At 52.4% G+C, this 27,126-nt stretch overlaps 1 protein-coding gene across 11 annotated transcripts; it reads right to left on the bottom strand.

Annotated features, from left to right (window-relative positions):
- Nucleotides 1-28: 28 nt before the first annotated feature.
- On the bottom strand, nucleotides 29-27,126 carry LUBEL (Linear Ubiquitin E3 ligase). Of its 11 annotated transcripts, XR_003113398.1 has the most exons (21): nucleotides 26,969-27,111; nucleotides 23,523-23,683; nucleotides 22,834-23,286; nucleotides 21,198-21,398; nucleotides 20,655-20,882; nucleotides 19,917-20,386; nucleotides 17,899-19,235; nucleotides 16,586-16,884; nucleotides 16,340-16,435; nucleotides 15,844-15,993; nucleotides 15,021-15,383; nucleotides 14,753-14,936; nucleotides 8,166-14,308; nucleotides 5,866-6,063; nucleotides 4,520-4,798; nucleotides 4,330-4,419; nucleotides 4,089-4,245; nucleotides 3,152-3,482; nucleotides 1,436-1,604; nucleotides 1,199-1,367; nucleotides 29-497 (listed from the first exon to the last, which is right to left on the bottom strand). XR_003113398.1 is itself a non-coding variant. In XM_025301785.1 (20 exons), the coding sequence occupies exons 2-20, from the start codon at nucleotides 23,664-23,666 to the stop codon at nucleotides 468-470; spliced, it is 11,271 nt and encodes a 3,756-aa protein (XP_025157570.1). In that variant the 5' UTR covers nucleotides 23,667-23,683; nucleotides 26,969-27,109; the 3' UTR covers nucleotides 29-467. The 11 variants fall into 11 exon arrangements, 9 of the variants coding, with proteins under 9 accessions (XP_025157570.1, XP_025157574.1, XP_025157566.1 ...); XM_025301785.1 differs by lacking the exon at nucleotides 1,436-1,604 and having other exon boundaries at nucleotides 21,198-21,347; nucleotides 26,969-27,109; XM_025301789.1 differs by lacking the exon at nucleotides 1,199-1,367 and having other exon boundaries at nucleotides 21,198-21,347; nucleotides 23,594-23,683; nucleotides 26,969-27,109.

Raw genomic sequence — 27,126 nt, 5'->3', positions numbered from 1 at the left:
GGAAAGAAAAAATTCGTAACTGACATAGTTCTTTTAATTGTCGTCTATTTCTTGGAAAAAAAAACAGTTATATAAAGCAGAAATAAGTACACATCTTCAAACATTAATTGCGGTTCCTACAGGTAATTATTCTACCCGTTGTTAAAGAGCCATTTGTTTACTCCGCATTTTCGACTGTTACGTACTACCTCTCGCGATGTTCCCATCGCGAATAGAACGCTACCGCGTCAAAACGTAGAAATTGCGTTATTACGTCGCGTCGAGAAAATAAATAGATCTTTGGCATTGTGCGCGGTGCGATGTTCGCGCGTCGCGTTACTTCCCTCTTTCTTTCTCTGGTCCTATGTATTATATTTTTACTCATGGTCCACACAAGTGAGATAAGTAAGCTATACAATATGCCCTGTCACTCGTGACTTTCTTAGGCTTGATTTAGCGCGCGTCTTTTCGAGATTACTCTGCCGCAGTCACTCCAGTGGAATCTCTCGTTTTACGACCTGCAACATCAGGATTACGCTTTATACTTGACGCACGATGAGACTGCGGAATCTAGATGTATTCCAGCGGCACATTGCTCATGCATCGTCTGTGTCTCTACTTTAATATTCGTAACGAGGAAAAGAAAAAACTCATACGGGGGATCAGGAGAAGAGTGGCGAAGTTCAGTCGCGGAGGAAAGCCGCGAACGACCACGATGCGGAATCGGCGCAACGTCGAGCTCATGAATTTCTGGCTCAGTAGTACCTGATAAAAATCCTCGACTTCTCACTGTTAAAATTACTAAGAGACTTTTATGATCACAATATTTTCCTTAGCGATCGTGATAAAGAAATACCAAGTCACAATATGTGACGCGCACGTGGCGGTCGCTCGACGGCATTACTCGCAGCAGTTTATTCACTTCTACAGTTTTTCGGCATGGGAGGGTCTCGTGCAACGCGGGAATTCTACTTTCATCATGCAACTGCTGTTAATCCGGTCAGTGGGTCGCAGCGGGAGAGGAGCGCGTCGTGGCGTAGAGAGGAAAGGAAAGCTGCAGAAGAAGCGAACTCCTGAGCTGGAGTAGGGGGAGAAAGAGAGAGAGAGAGAGAGAGAGAGAGAGAGAGAAAGAGAGAGAGAGAGAGAGAGAGAGAGAGAGAGAGAGAGAGAGAAAGAGAGAGAGAGAGGAGAGGAGAGGAGAGGATGTCGTGTTAGTCACCTGGATGCACGCCTCGAGATAATCTCGCTCGGACATTTCCTGGTCCTTCGCAGGGGGAACTTTTCCCCGTCGGCGCAACTCTTGCTTGGCGTCGTTCAAGTCAAAGATCGTCACCGGGTCCAGCCTGCTCTTGAGTACCAGGCCCGCCAAGTACTCAATGTAGTGCTGCCTGCGGGGAAAAGTACCCAGATTTTAGTCGGATCCCGCGGGTCAGGTGTTCTCGCCCCTTGCGTTTACCTCGACCAGGTCGTTCTTGTAATGCTCCGGGTCGCGACCGTACCAGTTGGCGGGCAATTTCAGCCCGGCGCGTCGCACGCACGTTTCGAGATCGTCCATGTTTAGCAAAGGCAGCGGTTCCAGCCGCGTCATACGGATCTTTCGAACTAGATACTCGACGTAATGAATCCTGGGATACACGGAGGGACCTCGTTAGCGATCGGATGAGCGATTCCGCCGCCGCCGTCGTCTTTTCTCCTCGTCCTCGTCGTCGTCGTCGTCGTCGTCGTCATCGTAACGGACGCGAGACTCGAGAACGCCCGGAATCGCCTCGAGATTGGAAGCGATCATCCCGATAGCGGCGCGTGAGCGACATTCTGAGGTCGATCGATCGTCAGCGAGTATATTTCATCGCGCGGAACTTCCTAATCGCCTCCGATTTTGAGAAATCACCGCGGCAATTTGGCGCGGACAGTTACGGATAGCGTCGGTCATTTGCGGAAGAAGGCAGATCTCTTTTCCTCTTCATCGGCAAACAAGTAAGCAGGCCGATCGCCAAGGAGGTGGACGCGGATAACAGCGTGATGCGGTAGTCGACGATGACGGTGAGAAATTCTCGTCGGCTAACTCTGAATAATTCAAACACGCGCCTTTCGATCGTCTTTCGGTCGATCTGGATTCTTTCCAATGCTCGGCAACGATAGAAATCTGTATTCGCGCAGCGAACGTATGCTTCGCGATCTGCGCCGCGGCGATTTTTGCGACGATCGTGAACAACGAGCATCGTTATCGCTGATTCTCAACTAATTGAATGACGAGCTCGTCGGCACGCATTCTAGAGACGCAATGTTTCTCTTTCGTTGTTTTAAGGGGGAATTACATGCGGAAGGCTGATTTCAAGGCTATTTTTACGAATTTTTTTTAACAGAAACGGTAGGATCAATGGACTTGAAATTTTCATAGTATATTCATTAATGTTCAATCTAAAATATAAAATAAATTTTCGCGTCAAATATAAAATAAATTTTATTGAAACACAAAAACCGATCCAATTTGTAATTATAGATAAAAATGCAGTCATCCGTTTGCGAGCTTTATGTTTGCAGTCGACATAATTCCGGGTCTCTCACTACGCTGAAACTAAAAACTGAGAAAGATTTTAAAAATATACGGTTGCCATTATAGTCCGTACCAAAATGAAGGCAGTGAAGCCAAGTTTGGAGAAATAATGACTGTAAAACAATAAGTATCGAGAATGAAACTTTTTGTCAACTTGTAATCATGTTTAAAAAAATGAATAAAATAAAATATAACTATGTTCCAGGTAGAGACGAGGATCACATGTCTATTGTATACTGTGCAGAAATTTCAAGTTATTCGGTTCAGTAGTTTTTGCGTAATCGTGTGGACAGTTTAAGAAAATAATGTTTGCAGATAAACGCGTTTAAAGTTTTATGTGTACTTTCTATATAGGTAGTGATAAAATTTATTTTATACTTTGAACATTAATGTGAATACACTGTGAAAATTTCAAGACCATTGATCCTACCGTTTCTGTTAAAACAATTCGTAAAAATAGTTTTGAGCGTCAAAACGGCCTGCTCCGCATATAATCCCCCCCTTAACCGATATCGTAGTCCATGAATTTTCTATTCTTCGAGTTCGGAGATGCGAATCTCTTCGAGCTCGAGAGGGACAGTTTCTCGCGGAGGTCGCCGGCTCGGCGACGGATCTCACCTGCAAAGGCCGGCGTGGCCCTCGACGATGTCGGAATTGCACACAGCGTCCACGACCCCGGTCGGCGTCTCCTTCTGCAGTTGCACTTTGCACTTGCGCTCGCCGGCCGGGCCCTCGATGTCGTAATCCACGCCGTTCTCTCGCAGCAGTTGCTGCAGCTGCGCGGGCTCCTTGTCGCGTAGGTAGAAGAGGCAATTGCGCGGATGATGGGCGTGCAAACCCAGTTTGGCGCAATAAGGGCTAACCGGGCATTTCGCCCCCATCATGAAGGCCATGCCGCAACCGCAGCAAAACTCATATTTACACTGGCTGCACGTGAAATGCATGCATCCTATGAAAATTCACGAGGCCCTCCTTCAGTGAGCCGCCGTCAAAAAAATGTACGCGCGATTTGCATATCGAATAATTTAGAGAAAATATGCCGCGCGCCCCGGCGTATTAAATCCCCGACGCACGTCGGCGCGTCGGCGGGAAATAACACGATATTAAAACGCGAGTCATATGTAACAGGACAATAATTAGCATCGACGTTCATTAATTCCCCGTATTAGCATGTCGGTGCGTGTATATCGTATAAATGTTGGCGAGCGACGGTCCCCCCCCCCTTGTGTATGTCTCGGGCGAGCTTTATTCGAAACATATTATTTTTTAACATCGGTGGCTACCTTTTCGGTGATATTATTGCAGGAAAGAGAGAAAAAATGCTATGACGCTTTTAAAAAGTGTGAAAGAAATATGTGGAGAGACCATATTTCGATCACTCGAGAGCCCATTTTCACGTCGACGTCGGCGCTTGATATTCGATGGGATTTCGAGAATGATCGTAAACTGACAATATACGAAAAGTGGATGGAAAAATCTGTCGCGGTAAAGAGCGAAATCAGAAAGGCACACAGGGACGTCGCGCTCGGGATGATAGTTGTTATTGCATCCTCACCTCCTCGAGATAGAGAGTAACGGAACCTGCACTTGGGACAGTCGATGCCATTATCGGCCAGGTGTTTGGCCAAACCTGCGGCTTGATTGTCGGGGTCGTTCTCGTCCTTCCACACGGCGAATCTCTCACACGATATCCCCTCGTGCTGCTTTTCCCACTGAAAGGAGAACGATCGAGAGACACTATTATTATCGTTATATTCAATACACATAAACAAGCGAAAACACGAGTGGGCGCATACCGGTCTTCGACAGAAGGCGCAAGTGACGGACCGACAGTCGGGACAGATCAAACGTTTATGGTCGGGATCGGCGTAAAATCCGCTCGAGCACTGAAAGAGGAAAAAGAGAAATTCGAGAAACAATGCGCTTTAGCACTTTCTCACATTCTGCTGCCGCGAACTCGGAAACCTCTGTCGGGCGTGCCCTCACCTGAATGCACCACTTAAAATTCGGATCTTGCATCAGAGTTCGGTCGCGGAGTTTCCTCTGGAAGAGCTCGTGGATCGGCGGGTCTAGCAAGGCCTTCAGTTGGATGTCCAAATTGCTGAAATATTCAAGAACCTCGTCCTCGCTCGCGTCCTTGAGGTTGGGCTCCTTGCAGTACGGGCAGACGGCATCCGTGATGTTCCTGTCGCTGATCTGGATGGTGAAGTAATTCTTCGCGCACTCGTTGCAGCATCGGTGCACGCACTTCAGCATGGACACCATCTGGGTGGTCATAAATATCGTGATTAATTACACAGCCTCACGAAGAAACAAGTGGTCGGTGTGTAATATGTAATATAATATATATTATATGTTGTGAAGTAGCTAAAAATAAGAGACACGTATTTTTTTATACGTGCCCAATTTCATATTTAGGGGTTAAAATCGCCCTTACAAGGTATATCGGTATACCTGGTTTTGAGAGAGTATATTTCAAAAACTATAAAAAAATACAAAAAGATGTCTCAGACAAAAGTTGTATGGTTTTTGACGCTCCTTACAACTGTGTAGTTAGATTTCTTAAAAATATTATATCTTTTTATATTCCCCTCCCATTATCTTTATTTTTGCAAATTAAAAATTTTTGTAATGACAAAAATTGTAGCATTTTTTAAGCTGAATTCAACCATATACAGTTTAATTTTGTTAAGTGAAGTTATGATCAGCTTTTTGAGGTTAGGGACGATAAAGCTAGCAATTGTCCAATTCTGACCTCGGATTCGGATTCAGCGGATCCAAATACATAAGAATATACTTGTCCGGTTTTAGGCACCGACCACTTTCTTTTTTTGCGGGGCTGTGTTATCGAAGGGCTGTGTTATCGAAGCAAAAAAGGCTCATCCACTGTCATTTTTTCCTTTTTCCTTCTAGCGAGTGAATTCTTCGGCCGCCGAAAGGATCATTTCCCCGTTAACAAAGAGCAATGAATTAATTACCGTCCGCTTCCCGTTCTCTTCGACGCACTTCTCGACTTGTCGCATCGATTATCGTTATACCGACGCGAAGAAGTAACGCGCCGCATTATTAGCGATCGCCGTTATCACTGACGCTATCGTTAATTTCGCTCACGTAGCGCGTTCCCCGCGCGGCCATTTTATTCCTTTCGCGCGGAAAGATCAAATCCACAAGTCGAAGATACGGCACGTCGCTGTCGCGAGAAGCGTTCCCGTTCTCATTTCCGCGTTAACCAGGGCGCGTTTCGCTCTTCGGCTACGTAGCATCGTCCTCTCCCTCTCGCCGCATTTTCTAGATTCCTCATTTCGCGGCGAACAGTCGACCTACGCTCTCACCTGGCTCATCGCGAAACGGCCGGTGCACAGTTCGCACTCCTGCTGCAGGAAGGCCAGGGCCGACTCCACGCTGGAGCATTCCTTCGCGGCCTGGAGCGCCTCGGCGTCGCCGAACTTGAGGGCCAGCAGACTAGCGGCCACCTCGGCCTCATCGTAATTCGCCGCTCGACCCTCCGCCAGCAGGCGACGCGCTATTCTCTGCACACGTGACAAACATAACAGGGCGCCAATATCGACACGTGCAACTCCCGCATATCGCATACGGAAGGTAGATCTCTCGCGCGGCTTTGTCTACGAATCTCGGTCTAAAGGTTCGCGGAGAGCCGTCGGGAATCGCTGTCTATTGATGCAAACGCGCGAATCGCAAGACCGTCCTTGGCTCCACACGTGAACGTGAACGTTGCTACGATACACAGCGAGGCGATCGGCTCGAGGTTTGAGGCGACATGCTCTAATTCCGGCTGTGCTGATTAATTTTAGATGTAATATGCGCCGCGTCGCGTGCATGAGGAATTCTCTCACATTATCCTGTCGCTCATATTAACCTTTAGACGACCGGGGTGGCTCCTATAGGAGCCATATATAAATCGGCATTCAGTGTTTTCTTAAAGATTATATTATAGTTATTTATGCATTTATGTCGATGTTTATGTGCTCTAAAAATATATTTGCATATGTGTTCGTGTGATTTTTACCTTACTTGTAAATAAACATTTACTAACAACAGTATACATTTTAGCTGTATAGTAATTTGCGTCTCAGTACGTTTTTATTTATACGTTTTTTATCAATAGACCCATTTTCTCTCAGAATTATATAAAATCAGCACACAATACTATTAGAGTTTCGATTGCGCACAGTGCGTGATAACAATAACTCTAAGAGTAACAAATAAGTATAAAAAATACAGAAAAATAGTTTTTGAAATAAAATAATTTTCATTATTTTTTAAAACCAAAATTTAAAAAGATATAAAAAATAAAAAAGTTTTAAAATAACAAAAAATAAAAAAAACCAAAGGAGCTACATAACTTGCCAAGATCCAAATTTTGAAAACTTTTTATTTCGGTCGTTCCGTTCCGGACCGGGGTGGCTCCCATAGTGAAGCCACTAATAAACTCGAAAACTCTACGCGACATGATGGTTACATACATATATATATAAATTTTCCGCGAAAAAATTGCAAATTTTAAAGGAAAAATGCCGGTCCTCTAAAGGTTAAATCAGCGGGTATTTCGAGAACAGGCTTATCGACCTTTCCTCTCTTCGGCTATGCCGGATGTCGGACGGATACCCAAGGAGAGTAAATTAGAGACTACCGAGGCAAGCTTAAAATTCCACGAATGTTCACCGAATGATCACCAGATTATTAGCTTTCGGAAAGTCGTGCAAGTCGCACGAATTTCTCTTTCTGCGAATCGAACGTTCACGATAGCACGTCGGAAGAGCCGGTTTACTTCGACGTGCAGATGAGGGAGAGACTCGCGTGCTTTCTCGCCGCCGACATCGGCTGCGATGAGGAAACGGAAGCTTTTAAGTGTACTTAAAAATCCACTTAAAAACACACTTAAAAGTAAAAATCTCTATCATGCGGGAGAACGAAGGCCGGGAGAACGGTGGGCCGCGCCAACGTCTAGAAACGAGCTCTCAAACTTCTCTCGCTCTCGAAATACATAATTTACGCGGTCATAATTAGCCCTGCGGGGCCGCCGAGCGTCTCGGATTCCCCGCGTCCGAAAACAGGAAGCGCGGCGCGCACACCTGAGATAGGAGGAAGAGGAGGAGGAGGAGGAGGAGGAGGAATCTGACGCTTCCATTGTCGCGTCTCGCAGTGACAATTAATCCGAAGTAATTAATCATACTTTATGGAGACACTCACACACACATACACGCTTCTCGCCTTCGTCTCGACGAGTTAGTCACGACGACACGATACTCACCCTCGCCCGGAATGTTAGTCACTGATTCTCAACGCGCCCGTTACATCGCGGTCAAGCTACATTATCAGCGATCAACGATCAAAGGGGTTGGAGTATCCCGAGGGAGTCTGTTCAGCCGTTCGACGAGGCTCGCGCTCTCGACTTTCGCTTCCCGTCCGGCATCTCGAGTCGTTCGTGAACGTTTGGCCCGCCAACGGGACGGGAGGTCTCGACGGGGTGACTCGGTTCGCGGCGTGAACTCGTCGACTCGATCGGGTCTTTCTTTTTTTTTTCATTCTTTGGCAAACGTCTATAAGGGGTCTTTCTGTTTCTCTCGTGCTGGTGGGTGTCATAGTCCGGTAGCTCTCGTCTACTACTGACCTCCCGCTCCGTTTTGGGAGATCCTCGCGTGTCGTCGCGCCACATCTGCCGTCGAGCGACCTTGCTGTTGCCCTTGCTGTCGCGTGCCCTCTCGGCACTCTCTTCGCCCTCGAACCGACGGATGCAGCTGGCCACGAGGGAGAACCGTTTCCGGGGCGCGCCCGCCCGATTCGGCCCCTTGGGCGAGTCGTCCGTCTCGCTCTTCAGCCCTCTGCTGCCCGTGCTCGCCCTTCGGCTTATTATCTTGGCGCGCTTCTCGCTGGCGACTCTCGACAGCTTCGCTGCGCCATTTTGCCCCATGGCCGGTGCTGATCTCTGAGGCTCTCGCTCGGCCTTGCCCTCGGGTTTCGTCTCGCTTTCCTTGGAGCTGGTCTCCAGCGGCTGGACGTCTCCTTCGAGCCGCTCGAGCTTCGGGCCCGTCGTGGGAGTATTAGAATCCGTGAGCTCGAGGTCTTCAGGAACAGGCAGTGTTTTTTCGTCCATTTCCTTTCCCGTAGCTTGGGATTGAATCGAGTCCGCGAGCGGAACGGTAGATTCCGTCGATAGCTCCGGTTTACTCACTTCACCTTCTGCCGTTCTCACTTCGATGTCACTGTCCGCTTCGTGTGAGACGCGGAAGAGGGTCTTGCTTGGAAGAGGATCGTCCGCTTTGCCGCATGGCGCGTCGTTGACTGTTTCCTCCTTCGTTTCGAGTTGTTTGTTCGAGACTTGGAGTTGCTCGCTCGTCTCTTCGCTCTCGGACGGTAGTTCCTCGTACCGATCTTCCTCGGCCGAGTCTTCCAAGTCGCTCGAGTCTATCCGTCGCTGTTTGTCGGCTAAACCTGCGGACGACACGGAAGACTCGCGGCTCGGATCGTGGCTTTCCGTCTCGTAGGAATAAGTGATGTCCTCGCTCCCCTCGGACTCGCTCCTTCGCTCCTCGTCCTCCTCTTCATCCCTCTCTCCCTCTTCCTCCTCGTCGTCCTCCGATATCTCGGATCTTATCTCACTCAACGTTTTCTCCAACAACAGTTCCGCGTCCGTGAACTCTTCGACGGAACTGTACTCCGAGTTACGATCGGAGATGTACCGCGCCGTTCCGGTGTCTTCGTCTTCCTCCGAGTACTCGGAGTCGGAAGTGAGAGGATCGGAGCTTTCCCCGATCGCGTCCTCAACGACCTCCGTTCGCTCGCCGAGATTCGCGGACGGATCGTTGCGCGTCCATTCCGCCCCTCGCGAATTCTCGTTTAACTTTGATTCCGAGTCTGTCGGTTGAGCTGCCGCCTCTTCCACGGCTTGCTGTTTCTCGCCGCCTTCCTCGGTGCAGATCTCCTTCGGGATCTGCCGGTTTCGAGCGTCTTCCGTGCTTTCTTCGATCGGCGATGCCCTCACGGTGCTGGATTTAATCCCATCGCTGGCAGAAAGTGCCGCTGAAGGACTCAGCGTCTTACTTTGTATCTTCAGAGTTAATCTTGAAGTGACCTGCGAAGGTACCGGTAATTTGGTCGAGACACTCTTCAGGACTGACGTGTCCCTCAAATTTTGGGGGGGGGCTCTTAACAAGGGAGTTTGGCCTGTCTGGCCTGTCTGTTGACTAGTTTTTCGACACATTAAAACGGGTATTTTTGACGGTGAAGTCGCTTTGGATCTCGAATTGCCTTCAGTTTTGCCCTGCGTCGGCGCAGCGTCCACCGGCGTTCCGTCATTTCTCGAGGTTTTCGCTTCTGCTTCGTGAAGCGCGATCTTCTTTACCGCTCGCTTCCCGGGAGTCTCCGTCTTCGTCTTCGTTCTCGATTTGCCCGATTTCTCATCTCGAGCATCCCCGTTTCTCTGTACTGTGACGCGTTCGGATTTGTGGGTCTCCGATCTATCGTCGTTGTCTTTCCTCGCAACGAGCGGCTTACCTTGCGGCTCCGGATTAGTCCCGTTAACGGTTGTCATCGACGTTTTCTCCGTGCCGAGCGCGGAAGGCTTTTTCCGGTCGCTCGGCTTAACACCTCCCGCGCTTTTCCGCACGCTGGAACTGACTAACGGCCGTTTGATCGGTTTGTCCGACGCGAGCGACGACTTGTCCTTGATGTCCGCTTTATCGTGCGCGATACACGCGGGCCTCGAAGGCTTCATTCGCGGCTCGCCGTTCCTCGTCGTCCGCTGCGAGAGACTCGACTTTTCCGCGATCTCGCTGGCCGTCTCCCTCGCCCTCGTGACGGTCGTGCTGTTCGGGCTCGTGCTGATCCCCGCGGAATTCCTCCACGGAGTGCCGCCGGACCTCCTCGCTGTTTTAACAGGCGATCTTCGGCGGACGACTTTTTTCACCGGAGACCTGGATCTCGGTTTTACGACGGGTCTCGCGATCGCGTTCTTACGACCTTGACTCGACCGCAGATCGGCGCGGTCCTCCTCCGCCGGCGTGGAGTCGTTACTCGGCAATTTCGACGGCAATTCGGACGGTTCGTTACACGCCGCGACCGCCGAGACTCGCTTTTCCGGCGGCGACGGCGACGGCGACGGCGCGACGTTTTCCGCTCTCGCCGAGACGTCGATCGCGTCAATATCTCCGATACTAGCCGCCTCTCGGCGACGTTCAGCGACGTTGGCGATGTCGCCGATCGGCGCGCAATCGTTCACCGTTATCACGGCCGACTCGGATATCTTGATCTCGAAGGTATCAGCTGTTCCGGACGTCACCTCGCCGATACTCGCCGCGACAGGAGGGGTCGACGGAGGGGAGGAGGACTGCTCGTTAACCGTCATCGCGACGGTGTTCCTCCCGTCGCTGTGCGACGCGAAGAATACATTGAGATTCTCTTTGAGCGCTTGCAAGATACTTCTCCTCGCCGGTGGCGAGGCCGCTCGCGCGTCTCCTCTCCCGTGGTCGGGGGCTCGCTGGGAAACTTCATTTCCCAGATCGAGTTTCCCGACTCGCCCGATGGAATGCGAAACACTCCCGCTCGAGTCCGCGGCGGCAGCGCTGGCGACGCACCCTCGAGGCAGCCCGTTGTTGTTATTAGTGTCCGTGAATTCCCGGTTGTTCGCCTCGACGTTGCTCACAGCGGAGCCAGCGAGCTCTTCAACATTCGACGGATCTGAGCTTTCACGGTGATCGAGCGAGTCCGCTTCGCTGCTTCCCAATATTTCCGTTGCGGCAGTCTCAGAGTCCTCGGACGTTTCGCTGACGTGGACGATGACCCCGGCGGCTCTGTCGCCGGGGCGAGAAGGCGGTATCGTTTTCTGTGGCCCTGCCGGCCGATCGATCGCGAGTGTGATCGCTCGTTGACCGGCTGGATGATCGTCCTGCGCAGCTCCTGCCGACGATCGAGCGTCCGCCGCGCTGTTGGAAGTTGCGATTGCCTCCTTCTGATCGCACAAATTGCTCCAATTCATCGCAACTGGAGCGTGCGGGTCTATCGGTATCGGCGGGACACTCTCATTGATTTGCGACTGGACAATGGATAAATTATCGGCTGCATTTCGCCCGAATGGCACGTTCTCCCCCGACGTGCTGCCGTTTCTATCGTCGCCCGCGGCCACGCGATATGTAACCGAAATCGTCTGCTCCACTTTTTCCGAAACGTGCAGCGCATTTTTGGGAACGCTCGCTCTTGCGTCGCTTCTGTCGGCTGTGGTGGACTCGACGTCGACGGTGCGATCGAGGATCCCCGCGTCGATGTCTCGTGCGCTCGCAGGCAGCTCATTAGTCGCGTTCGTTATCAGCGCGCACGGATCGGTCGGACGATCGGCGCCGGGAACTCGGCGTCGGGCGACGCTCCTTTCCGCGGTTATCGATTGCTCCCTGCCGACGAGAGGGCTGAGTTCTTCCGGGTGAGGAAGGCTCGCAACAGCGGCGGGCGGGGAAGTCTCGTTTCGCGACGAGTCGTCCTTGACTTCAAGCGGTTCAATGACTGCGTTATCGGCGTTATCGGCGGCAAGCTTGTCGTTACGTGCGACGGAAGTGTCCTTCGCTTCCTTTGATGATGGTGACGATGACGATGACGATGACGATGACGATGACGATGACGGTGACGGTGACGGTGATGATGACGATGATGACACGTCGGTCAATGTGTCGTGGAGTATGATCGCAAGCGCGAGCGGCTTCCGCGCGATCGCAGGCTCAGCGTGCTTCGGAGATGCTCCCAACGACTCGCTCGTCTCCCGATCGTCACTTCTCGCGGTCTTCACGTCGACCGTCTCTCGAGAACCCTCGCGCGTTTGTACTTCCCTCGCGACGGCGTCCGTCCGCGACGCCTCGACCGTGAGTTTCTTCGCTCCGCGACTCGCCGGCGTTTCCGCTTGATTCGTGGCCGACGGCTCGTCTCCGGGAACGTCTCCGTCGGTCAACGTGGGCCGTGAGCCCACCGGGTCCGGCAGCGGGCTCTCGGACGTCGCGACGTTAGTTCGCGAAGCGTCGAGCTCGCTCGAGTCTGTACATACCGATCTGACGTCCTGGTGTTGCTCCCTAATGTCCGGAACGCTGGAACGGGACCTCGCCAGCAGCCGAAAGTCCGGAGTTTTCGATCTGGTCGCCGTCTCCTTGCCGCCGGCAAGAACCTTCCTCGGCTGCGCTCCGTCCGTTTCACTCGCGAGCGAAGCGGGCTCGTCGCGACGATGCTCTTCCTCGCCGCTTCCGGTAAGACCCGTCGGGATGATGTCCGCGTTGCCGGCCGTCGCAGTCGCGGACGCTCGACTCGGCTCTTCGGCGGCGGCTCTCATGCTACGCAGGGTGTTCAATTGGTTCATCAGCTCCACGTCGGACGTCACCTCCTCGACATCGCCCTCCTCCGTCGCTGACTTCCTCGGCGACAACATCTGCATCGCTGCGACGAAGGGTGTGAGGAAGTGCACCGGCAGCGACTTCATGGCCGACATCAGAGCCTCCATCGCCGCGACACGCGATGAGTCCTCGTTCCGGCCGGAAGTGAACCTTGAAATCTGCCGGTCGGAGTCGACTGTCGCGGGAGGCCCTTCCTCGGACGACGCGTCGCGATGCTTCTCCGTCTGATGGTTCGCCGCATCGGCGGTCGAGGACGTCCGCGACTTCGATATGTCCGCTCGTTCGGGAGCACTCGAGTCTCGCGCGGAGGTCCCAAGTGCTTCCTCGCTCGAATCCGCAGTCTTCCCAACTTCGACGAGCGCCTCGTTGTTCGCTTCCGTAGTGCTCTGTCCCGCTATATTACGTAATTCGGCGGTGCTCCGAGTTTCCCGTCGAGGAGAGGACCGACCTGGTTCCGTATTCGTCGCGTCGAGCGCGGAAGTTTCGGCCGACGTGGAGGACGCTTCAACCCCGGCATTATTCGCCGACAGCGATCTTTCCCGTTCTTCCGTCGGCAACGCCGACGGTGAATGGCTCGTGACTCCATTCGCCGTCGATTTCGCAGCGATTTCGTTAATCGATAACGCCGCGGTGCCGATAACGTGCGTCTTCATCTCGGCGGCCTCGAGCAACCGCGCCGTTCGCTTCGCTCCGTTCGCGACGCTGTCGTTCTCGCTCGGCCGGTCGTCGAGCTCGGGCAGATCGGTCTCGGTAACGGGCGCGACGGTTTCGTCCTGCTCAGTCGGCGACTCGGCGATTTTCTCGATCGTACGTTCGCGACCGACCTCGTCGTTTCTCGTCACGGGGCGTCCAGCCGCGCGCGACTCCGTCGCGCTTTCTTTGCTGGCCGGCGCGTTCGCGGTCGCAGTCGCGTTCGCGAGATCGTCGACCGTCATTTTCGCGGGGAGCTCTGTGGAGATCGACGCGGTGTCGCCTACTCGGTCCAGGTCGTCAGCCGACGATCTCGTGACGTTCGACGGGCGCGCCGCGTCTTCTCGAGTATCTACGGTCGCCTGTCTTTGCCGCGCAACTAGACCGCTCGTCTCCGCTACGTCGAGCGCTTGTACGGCCCTTGGTACCAGATTTGTATCGATTAGAACAGTGCTACCGTCATCGGAGTGGTCGTACAGACTATCAGACTTACTACCCAATTTGTACGAGGGGTCTTTCTCGTGTCGCCAGTTATCGGCCAGTTCTCGGAGGGCCGCCAGTTGCTTTTGAAAGTCGGCCTGCAACGCCACGAAATGATCAACTATTGGTGACATTACCTGCTTCCTCGCCTCCGTATCGGACACATTCGGTATTTGTTCCACGGGCAACCCCGCCCCGCCGCCGACCGCACCCGCTGCGTCTGCGGCAGACAAAAAGGTGGTGGTGCATGATCGATGATCCTCGCCTGCCGTCGAATCACCCACGGACGGTAAAACGCGCACGTTCGATGAAAAATCCTAGATTACGTTTTATGAGCGGCGCGACGATATATACGACGATTTGGATCGATAGAGTCGACTGTCTGGTTGATCTTATCCCAAGATATGAAATTTATCTTGAAAAAGAAAAATGTACCTTCCATCATCTGTAATCTCTCCTTCTGTCTTTTATTCTGTAGCCTCTTGAGATAATAAATCATTTATTTTCAGGACACGAATGCATTATTCCTTTCCGTCAATTTATCAGCAGCCGGCGAATTTTGTGTTCCAAACGTTCCTTCGATGTTTCTCCCGAGTAACATTACACTCGAAATATTCGGCTTACACACCCTCTCAATTAACGCGTGACAGAAACATCCACTGACCTTCGTGCGGTGCAGCCTCGTCGTTCTCCACCCCGACCGGAGGCCCCCAGATCCTCATTAAGAAGGGCTTCAGCTGATTCCGCTGCAGCTCAAGCAGAGTCGCGTCCTCGACGCCGGCGTTATTATCCAGAGCTTTAACGACATCCGCCAGCGCGAAGCTGCCCTTCGCCATGATTTGTTCGCACTGTCGCAACGAAAGGAAATGCCGGATGATAATTAACGAGCGATTAATCAGAACTCGTGGGATTTCCTTCGCCCTCGCACGCACCTTCCGTTGCCTGCGTCGGATGGCCGTGGCGACAGCGTTCCACACGTCGCCCTTGACCGATCGCAGGGCCTCTTTCGCCTCGGCCGGCGAGAGGACGCCGACGGTGTTCTCCTTCAGCTCCTTGCCCTGCGCGGCCACCAGCACCTGCACCGTCTCCACCAGATGCGGCCATTGCGTCCTCAGCCAGTCGAGCGGGTTCGCCGCGCCCTGCGCTAACGCCACTTGAACGTCGTCGGTGGTGAAGCCCTGCCTCTCGGCGTCGCGCAGCAGCTCCACCACCTCCAAACCTTGGCGCGTCAACGTTGAGACACCTTGTTGGCCGGAAGTGGAAGCCGCCTCCGTGTATCTCGGCTGGCTCGGTTCCTGAAACACGAAGGCACACCGGCGATCATCCTCGTCGTGGTCGTCGTTGTCATCGAGAACGACATGGAAGGTCGCGAGAGAGAGGTCGCAGTTCATGTGGACGGTGTTACTTGTGGCGGACTACACAGCTAGTCACAATCGCGTAGGAGTCTCGTCGTCATCGTCGTGGATTAACTCTAAACATACTCGCTCTAAACATACTGTCACGCGTCCAGATTAATATTAGATCAGTGCGCAGCTGTAAGAATGTGTCATGTGAGTAAGCATAACGATTACACGAGCGAGCGTCTCACTCGAGCGACTGGGCGGTGCTAAAAAAAGGAGGAACAGTGTATCATCCTGCCTATACTACGTTCACACCGAGGCTAAGTAGCGTGTCAGATTGGGTCAGGGTTCGGGGACTGAGTTACATGCGCGGCGAAAAATCCGCGCGAGGCTTAGTTCGCAAGTTTGAGTTTACCCTGGAACGGTAATAGAGGTGGGTCGACTCGACGGAGTTTCTCCTGGTCCGTTGTTCCCTGGTCGGTCCTGACATCAGTTGCTGCAGATACGCCTGCTCTTGGAACGCCTGCGGATACAGATCGGGACTGTTCGCGAATCCGCTCTGCTCCTGCAACAAACACTCCGCCTCGTCTCTTTTTACTAGAACGCGCGAAACGTCGATCGTGCGGCGATGCGGAAGCGAGGGAGACGTCTCGTCCTCGCCCAGAGGGTGTCTCGTTATCGCCGTTCGGGCGATCTGCAGGACGCGAGCGAGCCTGCCGATCCTCCACGCTCTCTCATCCGTTATTCGAGCGCAATGCAATGCAACGGAATTCGTGTGTGGACTTCGTTACGATGCGGTACGGTAGAGATTAATTTAAACGCGTCGCGGACACGGACACTGCTCGCGGTAATCTCATCGACTACTTTCGTTTCCTCGTTCTTATTTCAACTGTGTGACTCTTCGCTCTCACCTCTCCGTCGCTGTCGTCGTAATACAAGTAGCTCTTGGACGTCGCCACCGACGCGGACCTTCCGAGAGGACCTCTCACCGGAAGATACTCATACGTCTGGAATATTTTTTAAGATAAAATATTTTTCGTTTCAGCAAGATTGCCTCGTTTTAATTTTCTCTTCTTCCTTTAACTGATTCCACCTCTCTCTACCATGTTTGCGCGTGAATTGAGTGTGAATTTGTGCTCTGTTCGAACGATTCTTACTTGCGTCGAAATATTCTGCGGCGGAGGGGACGTTCCCGTGGATACAGAATGACTCTTCACAACCTGCCCTCGAACATTTTCCCGATGCGGCGATGAATTTCTATTGAGATCCGCCTTCGAGGTATCGGCAGCTGAAGAGGACAGCAATTCTGACGATGGTGCCTCTGACGACTTGTTCTCCATAGCCGGTGATGTCGTCGCTGTGGACCTCGAGGCGTGTTCCGTCTGCGAAGCTGCAGCCTCGATTGTGCAGCTTTCGAGATTTTCTATGGGAGTTTCGTCGTCCGGAACGATAGCATCTGCAAATGACAAATTTGTCCCTATAATTCGCTCCGGTCGACGTCTCTTCTTATTCTAGTCGATAAAACTAAGATGTTTTATTTTCCGGATTTTTCGGATAAGTTTCAACTCGGTCGATTGCCGTGTTGAAAAGTTTCCAGCAGAGTATCGTGGTATGTCTTATGCGATCGTTTTCAAGGTCACCCACGAGCGTATTTACGACATTCTCGCCTCGCTTTTGAAAGTAAAAAGGAGCCAAAGAGACGAACGACAGCCCGCGCGTATACTCGCGCCATCGTCACTGTCGCGAGTGTGCTAACAATGTAACCACGCATCAACATCGAAATCTGACAAAATTGATAACTCGTGCGAACAGATTTTGACCGGCGCGGCGGCGTCGTCGCGCGGGAACAAATATCGCGAATGCAACCAAGCACCTGCGCGACATTGCCGGTCGTCGCAGCAGTCTGCCGTTGTTGACGTGTTTTAACATTCTCTCTCGTGCCGGACGCTATCCGACCGTTGATCTCGGTCATCAGTGGCTGGCCGCGGAATAAAGGAACACGCGCCAAATGCACGCTCGTGCTTGAAACCGCCGCCTCTTGAATGAATAATATAGTGGCTCGCGGGCACATGTACGCACGCGGAAGATGGCCGAATTTCAAATACGACTATGCATTTGGTGCCGTTGTTGGGCGTGTACGAAACAGTTTTCCTCGTGGTCTCTTTATTATTCATCCAAGATCCAATACATCGACAGGGGGGAACAACCGCCACCAACCTCTGCTCCGTGGCTCACGAGCGCAGCTTCGGGGACACGTAAAAAAAAACAAGCCCAGAGAAAAAACGGAAACAAAGAGAGATGGAGGGAGGGAAGGAGAGAGACAAAAAAGACGTACGAACACCATTGCGCGGCGGAAACGGACGGGGGTGCGCGATCACACAGACCGCCGGGGACACGACACACGGCGTGTGACCCGGTCACTTGGACGACTTGGTACCGAAGGAAAAGCTGATTTTGCGCCTCGGTCTACCTTTGTTCTTAATGGATCCGCTGTCGCCGCTCTCCTCACTGTTCGAGATCTTCAGCAGATTGGTCCTCTTCTCGAGATCGGCAGCGGGATCGCCGGCGCCGTTTGGTTCGTTGCTTTTGGCTTGCGCTCGCAGCACGACAGGCTCGACGGCCACTTGGAGGTCGTCGTCCGGTTTGCTCGGCGGCAGCGCGCTGCTCTTCGTCTTGCAGCATACCACACAGACGCGATCGTTGATCTTGTTGATGAAGGTGCAATGCTCGCAAGCCCACTCCTCCTTCGGTATCTCCATCGGACTCGCCGCTTCGTTCACTGCGACCTTCCTCGGCGATGCGCTCTCGATCGGGCTTGTCGCCTTCGTGACTCTCGCGTCCGTCGTCTTCGTGGCTTTCGCGTCCTCTTGAGACTGAGACCTTCTCATTTCCTGTCGCTTGGTATCAGCGCTGCTTTGCCTCTTCTGCTGAGCGTCGCCGGTCCTGCTCGAGTCCCGAGCTCGTTGGTCCTTCTCGATTGAACGTTGACGCTCTGTAACACGGGGATCGCTGATCGTCTTTGATTGGGAGTCCCGAGCCTCGTCCCGCTTCTTTCCCGTCGACGTCTCCTTCACTGTCTTCTTGAGACTCTGATTGTCGGACTCGAGCGAGGATCTCCTGGAGCTTCGCTTGGCGGAGATCCTGTCGAGGTCTTCGGAAACCTCCCCTCGCTGGGACGAGTCTCTATTCGCGAAGACCTCGCGATCTCGCGAGGCGTCGCGACTCTGTTGTTCCTTCTTCGCGAAGCGCGATTCGATCTCGTCCTTTCGATCGTCGCTGGTCAGTCCTCTTTGAGGAGATTGCGCCTCCAAGAGACGCGCTCGCTCCATGGCTGTCCTCTTCGGGGAAGTCACTTCTCGCGAGGGTGTTTTTGCGGCCTGGACGTCACTGTCGAAGGACGATCTGTGGGAGTCGCGACGGGCGGAGGATCTTTCCAGATCGTCCAGTGTATGTACGTCCCTCCGGAGGGACGACGCCCTCTTCGAAATGTTCTCCGTTCTCTCAAAGCGATCGTCGGGCGAGTTCGTCATTCGCGCTCGCCCGGGCGCGTTAACCTTCCGATCGGATGATTCCTCGTCGGTGCTGCGCCGACGGTCGCGGTAAGTCGCGTTCTGAACGCGATCCAGTCGAGGATCCTTGGGAGCTGAGCGATTGTCATAATTGTATCGTCGTTCGGAGGCGATGGTGTTATTCTTGTTGAACTCGTCGTGTTTTCGCGACGACGACGACGTAGGATATCGTTTGCTGGACGCACTCTCGGACCATTGATCATCGGCGCTCGTCAGTCTCTCCTCGGACATCAGTCTCCTGAAAGATCGAACGTACGGCACGTGTGAGCGCGACTCGCGCAGCGAAGATACGCGCATGAGTTGAAGCACCGATGAAGCCGTGTCGAGTTTGTTCAAGTTTATTTATTAGGAGTACCGGAAAGTCTTTTCGTTTTTCCGTGTTGTTCACTTGGTTCAAACGTTTTTGCTATTTTCCAAGAGTAAGTTCGATCTTAGTGAAAGTTGGTATACATAATAAAGAAATATTGTTAATTAACCTGGGATTTAAATTAATTCTAGATTAAAATTAAGAACCCGTACTATAATCACGCGGAAATTGAAGATTTAAAAATTTTAAAAACCGGAAAAGATCGGAAGTTCCGGTACCCCTAATATTTATTTATTTGCTGGTGAGAACAGATTTTAAGAAGAATATTAACGGACTAAAGACGGACTAAAGACTAAAAATATAAAATTGAGAAAATGTCAAGTGAGATACTAGACGTTCAATTATTTTTCTCGATTTATGAGGAAACCGAGGAATAACACATCAGAGATTACAGGTGTTATCTCACAGGTGAAATTCCAGGACAGGACGTTTCGCGTTCACATAATTAGCCTCGATCATCGACAAATTGGCGGTATCGAACGTACATAGCGAGCGTTTCGTTTCGCAAAAATTGCGCTTGCTTCTTCTACTTCCGTGTATGTTTGCACTTACTCTCGCCGATTCCTGGACAAGAGACTCCTCGCGCCATCGTCGTCGTGGTAGCTTCGCTGTCGTATGCTCCTGGGCACACTGCCGCGTCTGCTTCTGGAGCCTCGCGAGAGTCTGTCGTCTATGTCGGACTCGTCAGAGTCCTCTGAGCTCGCGTCCGATGGTGACCCCGGCGAGATTCTCGATCGCGACCGCGAGGCGAAGGATTTTCTGGACTTGAGACTGGGAGACGGAGACGCCGCCTTCGACCTTCGGCTGGACTTGACGCTCCTGGCCGGGCTGTGCGGTCGCGACAGAGATCCCGGGTAGTGCTGCGACGGCAGCATCTGCGCCGGCGGGTAGCCCATGTGGTATCCCCACATGCTCGGATGATGCAGGCTCATGGTGGAGCCTCTCATCGACATGTCCCAGGAGTTCATCGGCGGGTACCACATCGGTATACCTCCGGGCCCCAAATGCGCCACCGATTGGGCCTGAAGTATTTTTGTTCCTTTATATTTTTAGTCCGCGTTTCTCTCTCTCTCTCTCTCTCTCTCTCTCTCTCTCTCTCTCTCTGTTCCGTTTCATTATTTTTACTACGGTGCAAACCGGAAGACAATGGCGGTAAAATTGTTGGGGACGATGAGAGTGATAATATCGCAAAATTAAATTACTAGGAAACTGACAACGTCGCGAGGATTAAACCGATAAAATTGGCAAGCATGAGGGACGAAAGTTAAAGCTCAAGTGTTGAAGGCATACTTGATGCATTCCAGGATTCCACATGTGAGCGGCCGACAGGTCGCAGACGCTGGCCGATTGTATCATAGTTCTGGGTGGTGGCGGAGGTGGAAGCTGCGGTGCCGGTTTCGGGCTGCCTACGCTGAGCGGTCTCCCGCCCAAGGTATCTCTCGAGGTGTCGGACAACGGGTGTCGTCGCCTATTCGCGTCCTGAGCCTTCATCGCCTCTTGATACTTTCTGTATCTCTCCTAAAAATTCGTCATTTCGATTTACGAACGATACGAACGAATGCTGCGAGACTACCGCAAATCAAAGTGATTTCGGGGATGTCACCGCGAACGAATTGCCGCGCGTCATTCAATCGATGCGAACAATTAGAGCTATTTCAGACTTTCATCCTGTGATGTACTTCTTCGCGTTTAATAAAATACATGCCAAGAGAACGAGAGAAAAGTATTCGCCCTTGGGATTTTCGGAATCTCTCGGAATCTCAATTCAAGTCGAAGAGGGCACTGGTTCTCTCACAATTAACGTAGTCTCGTCGCATGTATGTGATTTCTCACCTGCAGAGTGGTCATCTTGTCCGTTACTGATCCTGTGGTGTCGGTGGAAACTGCATTTAAGGTATTCGTGGACTTGGACACTCTCGAGCTCGAGTCCGGTATTGTGGACAACGGCTTCGCGTTGGGGAAGTTTCGTTTCAAGCTGCCGACCTTATCGAGCAAAGGCAGATTCGCGGATCCTTTGGTTAGCGCCGACTTGGCCTAAGCGCGAAACCTTGACTTAATTGCATATCGTGGATGGCGGAGGAACGGCGCTCGGAGAGTCGTCGAGGACCGTAGATGTGGTTCGTTCGCGAGTCTGCGTCGGTATAAGTAAGTATCAACGAGAAACAAGATCGTGTGCAACACGACGGGCGATTAAGTGTCTCTAGAAACAAACTCTTGCAAAAAAAGAAAATAACATCGGCTTAAGGAATAAGTCAAATAAATTGATAAGCATGTGAGAACAGGTTCGTCCGCACACGTCGGTGTGCAAAGCGAAGTAGAAGAAAAGAAGAAGAAGAAGAAGGAGAAGAAGAAGATGAAGAAGAAAACGAAAACAATATTATAAACAAAATTCTCGCAAATAACACGCCGTCAAATCGCTCGTCGCTTCATGAGCGTGGCAGGTATGAAAGCAGCTGAATGATAGCCCGTCCGATATGCTGAAAAGAAATGTGATACTTCGAGTGTGAAAATCAGTCGAGATGGTGCCTGGTAACGGTACAGAGAAAGAGCGAGAGAAAGACAGAGCGAGAGTGCGGAGTGGCGGAGTTATCGTCGTCGTCATCGTCGTCGTCGTCGTCGTCGGTGATGAGGTATCATGATTGAGCGAGAGAATGATCATCATGTTCACCGTGTTCACCGTAACCTGCCATATTCACCACTTCACGTGATTCGCGCGATTACGACGGCAAACGTCGGTGACGGCGACGACGGCGGTCGATGCCGTCGTCCTTTCCGCGAGACTGGATGTGAGAACGGGTTTAGTGAATACGGCATCAGTGTTTTGCGGTAACATGGTGTATTACAAAAAACCAACGACAACAATATGTACAATAAGGTCTGCGAGCGCAAAAAATAGAATCTGAGAAACTTAGAACAATGATCAACGTGAAAACTCAAGCAACAAGGGTAGTGTGTGCGACGACGCTTGAGAACGCTGCCTCGGTGTGACGTTTCGAGGTAAAGCTAGACGCCGTTCAGTTCTCTTAATCAGCAACGTGACACGGAGATCCGCAGATCTCACGGGGCGAGAGCGACTCGACTCGACGGAGACGAGGCGACGGGAAGAACGGCGACCGCGACGACGTCGCCCGTCGTCGCACGCTCCGAGACATCCTGCGTCGTGCGAGTCCTACTCCCGGGGCTCGCGACGGGTAGCACTATCCGATACTTGACGACCGTCATCGGCAAGCAAGTGGAAATTAACTCGAGCGAAATTCGCCCAGCCGCCGCTTTGCCAACCGGCCGCCAACCTGATCTCCGTCGAGTTCGAGTTCGCCGGAAACGATCCTCGGCGAAGGGGAGAGGGAGGCTCGCGCCGCCGCTGGGGAACGTCGAGGGCTTTTGAACGATCGACGAGCGGCGTCGGGTGCCTGGAAGAGAAGATCGACGACGGGCGGTCGGAAGTTTTTCAGGCCAGGACGCAGCCTACCTGAGTGGTCTTGCGATTTCTTCGCGGCGGCGGCACCGGCGGGCTCGTCAGGTTCTCGCCCTTCGGCGGCAACGGCGGTCTGCTGCTTCTGCTCGCGTTGTCCGTCAGGATTCTCCGTCGAACGTGGTGCTTCCGCTTCGGGTGCTTGTGGTTCATGTCGTCGCAGGCCTCGCAGTAGTTCGCGTTGCATGTGTCGCAACGCGCGAACACGTTCTCGGTGCCGCACAGGGCGCACTTACCGACGTACGGCTGCGAATGCGTCGTCGTCATCGTCGTCGTCGTCGTCGTCGACGTCGTCGTCGTGGAGGGTCTCTGGGCTTGCGGTCGGGTCGGGAATTCGATGATCTCGTAGTCGGGGTCACCACAGTCGCCGGAGAGCGACGGCGGCGGGGCCTTCGGAGGTGTCGGCGGCCGGAATTGATGCTGCTCCCCTTCCCGTTGTTGCTGTTGAGCCTTGTGTCCGACAAAGTTTTGCGCAGTTTGCACATTAGTTCGTTGTAGATGAGTCGTAGGTACGTACGATCGCAGTCGAGTACGAATCAGTTTGAGTTTGTTGTGAGAATTGAATGAAAGTAAGTTACGTTAAGAAAGTAAGTAAGAAAGTGAGAAGAGGAGAATTTTTGTCATCGAGCATTTTGTTCGTCTGCATCTTTATTGTGCACAACGATTGTAAAATAAGAAATACATACAATCATGGACAAGAGCGATGATAGATGAAGAATACGACCTGCTGTGTGAGCGGTCATGAAGAAAGACGTACCATCACCCAGTGGGGCATCGACCTCGCCATCCGCAACTTGGTGGACGGATTTGATATGGCCATCGGTCGCCATTTCTCAGCTCCCGGATTCTATGAAAGAAACAATTAGAACTATGAAAGAAACAATTTCCTTGACGATTATCCTCCAGAATGACGGTAATTTTCTTACGGGACACGATGGAGGTACCGGCGCTTACCGGTCTCTTTACTATACTTGTTACTCGAAATTCTCCGTTGTGGTTTCGCTTCAGCGAGCGATAATCGCTATAGTCATATCGCGGCGATGACATCTATCGGCGATATATATGTGTAACGAAATACAAGTAATTCTCATCGACAAACTTCACGTCCAAAGTGTCCAAAGTGGAAAATTAGTACGAAAACTATGCACAAAGTTGCAGTTACAATAATCTTTCAGCTGCGAAGATGAAGGAGTCCATGTGAAAACATTTTTGAGAAATATTACAAAAATAAAATAAAAGGATATATATATATATATATATGTGGAGTTAAAAATCTATTACAAAAGACTAATTGAAGAAGAATGATCGAGAGAAATAGATTCAAAGACAAAGTCGCGCAGCGCAAAAGCAACAGAGTTAACGTCGAGCTCGATCCTCCAACCTAGAACGATCCCGAGGAACTTTGGCAGTGTTCTACCGTCATAACGGTGCCAAGTGTGAAACGATGTCGTCGCACCTTGGGATCCCGCGCGGGACCCGAGCGATTCCGAGTAGTTTCGGCACAAACTCGCGCAAACTTTCGCGGGACTTTTTCTCGAGCGTGCATCTCCGCGACGTCAGCGACGTCAGAGCGGCGATCGACCCGTAGCGGAAGTTGCGGCCGCGACCGCGGGATCTATTTCTGCGTCCGGGGCAAAAGGGTGTTCCGCGTTCTAGAAATAAAGCCGAGCCGTGACACTATTTTTCCACAGCGTGGGTGACGCGCTGAGACGACGACGATCAGCGTGTCTCGCATCCCACGTGAAAGAGTATCGTAAATGCGTCGCTTCGCGACGGATTTATAAAGCTGCTTTTGCGCAAAATATTCCAAGTCGCATCGCGGTCGCATCAGGCGTGACTAGTCGTAGGATATGAATTATTAAACGATAGACTACGTGAGTGATTTTAATGCACAAAGAGATCCCAAGAATACCCCGACACGGTCGGCTTGACGTTCGCGGTCGCGATAAATTCTATTTTCCCACGTTTACATTTTCTCCCGATGCATCGCGCGAACTTGTCGATTAATTGGCCACATCCGCGCGGCTTTATCATCTAAGCAGAAACGGGAGAATCAAAGCGAACAGTAGACGCGGTCACGCTGCGAGAAACTGCGATTCGAATTAGTTTCTCGAATTAGAATCGTCCGTATCTTTAGAACGTTGCCTTCGTTCCACCCTTCTTTTGTTCCTATCTCGGGTGGCGGAAGAGCCGCATCCAGACTGGTGACTTTCTACAAACCGGAATCTAATTGCAAAACGACGGTAGCGACCTGATGTATTATCATGCATTGATTATTTCCGCTGCGATTATCGCCAACCGTTCCCTCTCGCAATGTTGCCTCAAAGTGCGATAAGAGCGGGTGAGAAAAAATAAAGAGCGTACGAGCGTAAACCGGGCGTACGTCGCGAAACTATTTCTCAACTCGCGATGGGATCGCGTACGTCCGCGCGAGTTGGAGATCGTCCAACTTCTAGTTTATCCGCGAGAATTTCTATCTGCGAGCTTCTTTCACGCTCAGACGCGTCTCGCGCGTTTTATCGGCGTTCGCGAGCGATCTGTATTGAATAACGGAGCGATCGAGAAAGAATACCGCTCGTGTCGCGGTCGTGGGGATATTTTTCGCGCAGCGCAGCGCCGGCTCTCACTTCGGTTCATAATGAAGTGATGCCTGGTATGCGCAATTACGACGAGGGATTTTCAAACGGAAGCGACTGTCATTGCCGCGGCGCGAGTTACGGGCGGCAGATAACGCGCGTATGCGTGGATTCACGCTGCCGGCCGGCGTGCGACTCCTCTCTCTCTCTCTCTCTCTCTCACTGTGTATCGGTGTAAGAAACGAGTTTCCCTCTATCTCTCGCGTTACGTTATTCCATCGGCCGCTGGTACCCGCATAGACGGAAGAACGACTGCAAACGCGACAGACGCGACATCGCGGATCCGACGAATGCAGAGCGAGGGTATTCACCTGAAATATAGACGCCGCTCTATAATAAACAACGATCACCCTCTCTCTCTCTCTCTCCCCCCCCTCCTCTCGGTCGCGTTGCAATTGTTTTCCGTGTGTTATACAAATTGGCGAGGCGCGGACTCTCTCTCTCTCTCTCTCTCTCTCTCTCTCTCTCTCTCCCTCTCTCTCTCCCTCTCTCTCTCTCTCTCTCTCTCTCTCTCTCTCGATCGTTCTCGTGTGTCATCGTGCGAGCGAAGACACGCGCGGAACGTGTCTCGCTCGTACAACGTCGATGTTGCAACCCGCATTCTGTTTCACGGACGACGAGGCTGAGACGCACGTCCCGGACGTTCGTGAGTGCACGATTTTCACGCACCGCCGATGAGCCGTGCGCGCAAGCACGATGCGGCATGAGAGAGAGGGGGGGGGGGAGAGAGAGAGAGAGAGCTCGGATTTAGATAATTCGCGCGACACAGGGTCGACCTATCGCGTCGTCGTGATCCAGCAGCTGAATGAACATCGTTCGACCAAGCACTGGAATCTCCGATGCGACCGCTGAGAGAGACGCGGTCTTTCTCTTCTATTTATATTTCAGGTCTAGCCTGTTCTTTGTCCTCCAGTCGTCTAATTGTGCATCGGCAGATGTGCTCGCGCGTGCTGAGACTGTCGGACTGCCGCGAGCGAAGCTACGGGAGAGGGCGATCACGTCGAGTCACGGATTCGCCAAAGAGATGAATTTCATCGGAGGTCAGACGGCTTCATTTGAGATCACGAGTCATCGGGGAGTCACGGAGCGCTCATCGAAGAAGATTCGAGAGTCAGGCCTCGAGCCTCGAATTACACCATCTCGCCTGGGCCGGCCGTTGCGCCGCGCCGCGAGCGCGAAATCGGTTCAGCAGCCACTGTCAGTCATCCTCGAGATCGCGCAATGTCGCTTTCCACGCGACGCGGAAATCGGAAGCGTGCGCGCGCGTGCGGAAACACGCGGAAAAGCGCTTTATCGCGAACGTTTCTTCTCGGCAACGTGGGTCCAAAACGGAGAACAAATAGCGCCGACACGCCGCGGAACAGAGCCCGTTACGGGGAGGACCTCCCGCCGCGCGAACGACCGCAAATAGCCGGGCTGATGCTCGCGCGTATCTCTAGCCGAGAGCCGGAAGATGCACCGGGGGTTGCACTCGTGGCTCGGAATATCGCACTCACGCTCATGTGGGACCTCGCCGGGCTGACTCTTCCGGTTTTCCTCGGGAACTGGTCGACACGGTACTGGTCGCCGTCGTCTCTCCGGCTGCTTTTCAGCGCCGCTCGCTCGCCAGCTCCGCGAACGGCCGTTGTATCTCGCCCGCCGCCGACACCGAAAT

Source organism: Harpegnathos saltator, unplaced genomic scaffold (assembly GCF_003227715.2).
Source record: "Harpegnathos saltator strain DR-91 unplaced genomic scaffold, Hsal_v8.6 scaffold45, whole genome shotgun sequence".
In the NCBI taxonomy this organism is placed as follows: domain Eukaryota; kingdom Metazoa; phylum Arthropoda; class Insecta; order Hymenoptera; family Formicidae; genus Harpegnathos; species Harpegnathos saltator.
This window is presented reverse-complemented; position numbering and strand designations above follow the sequence as displayed.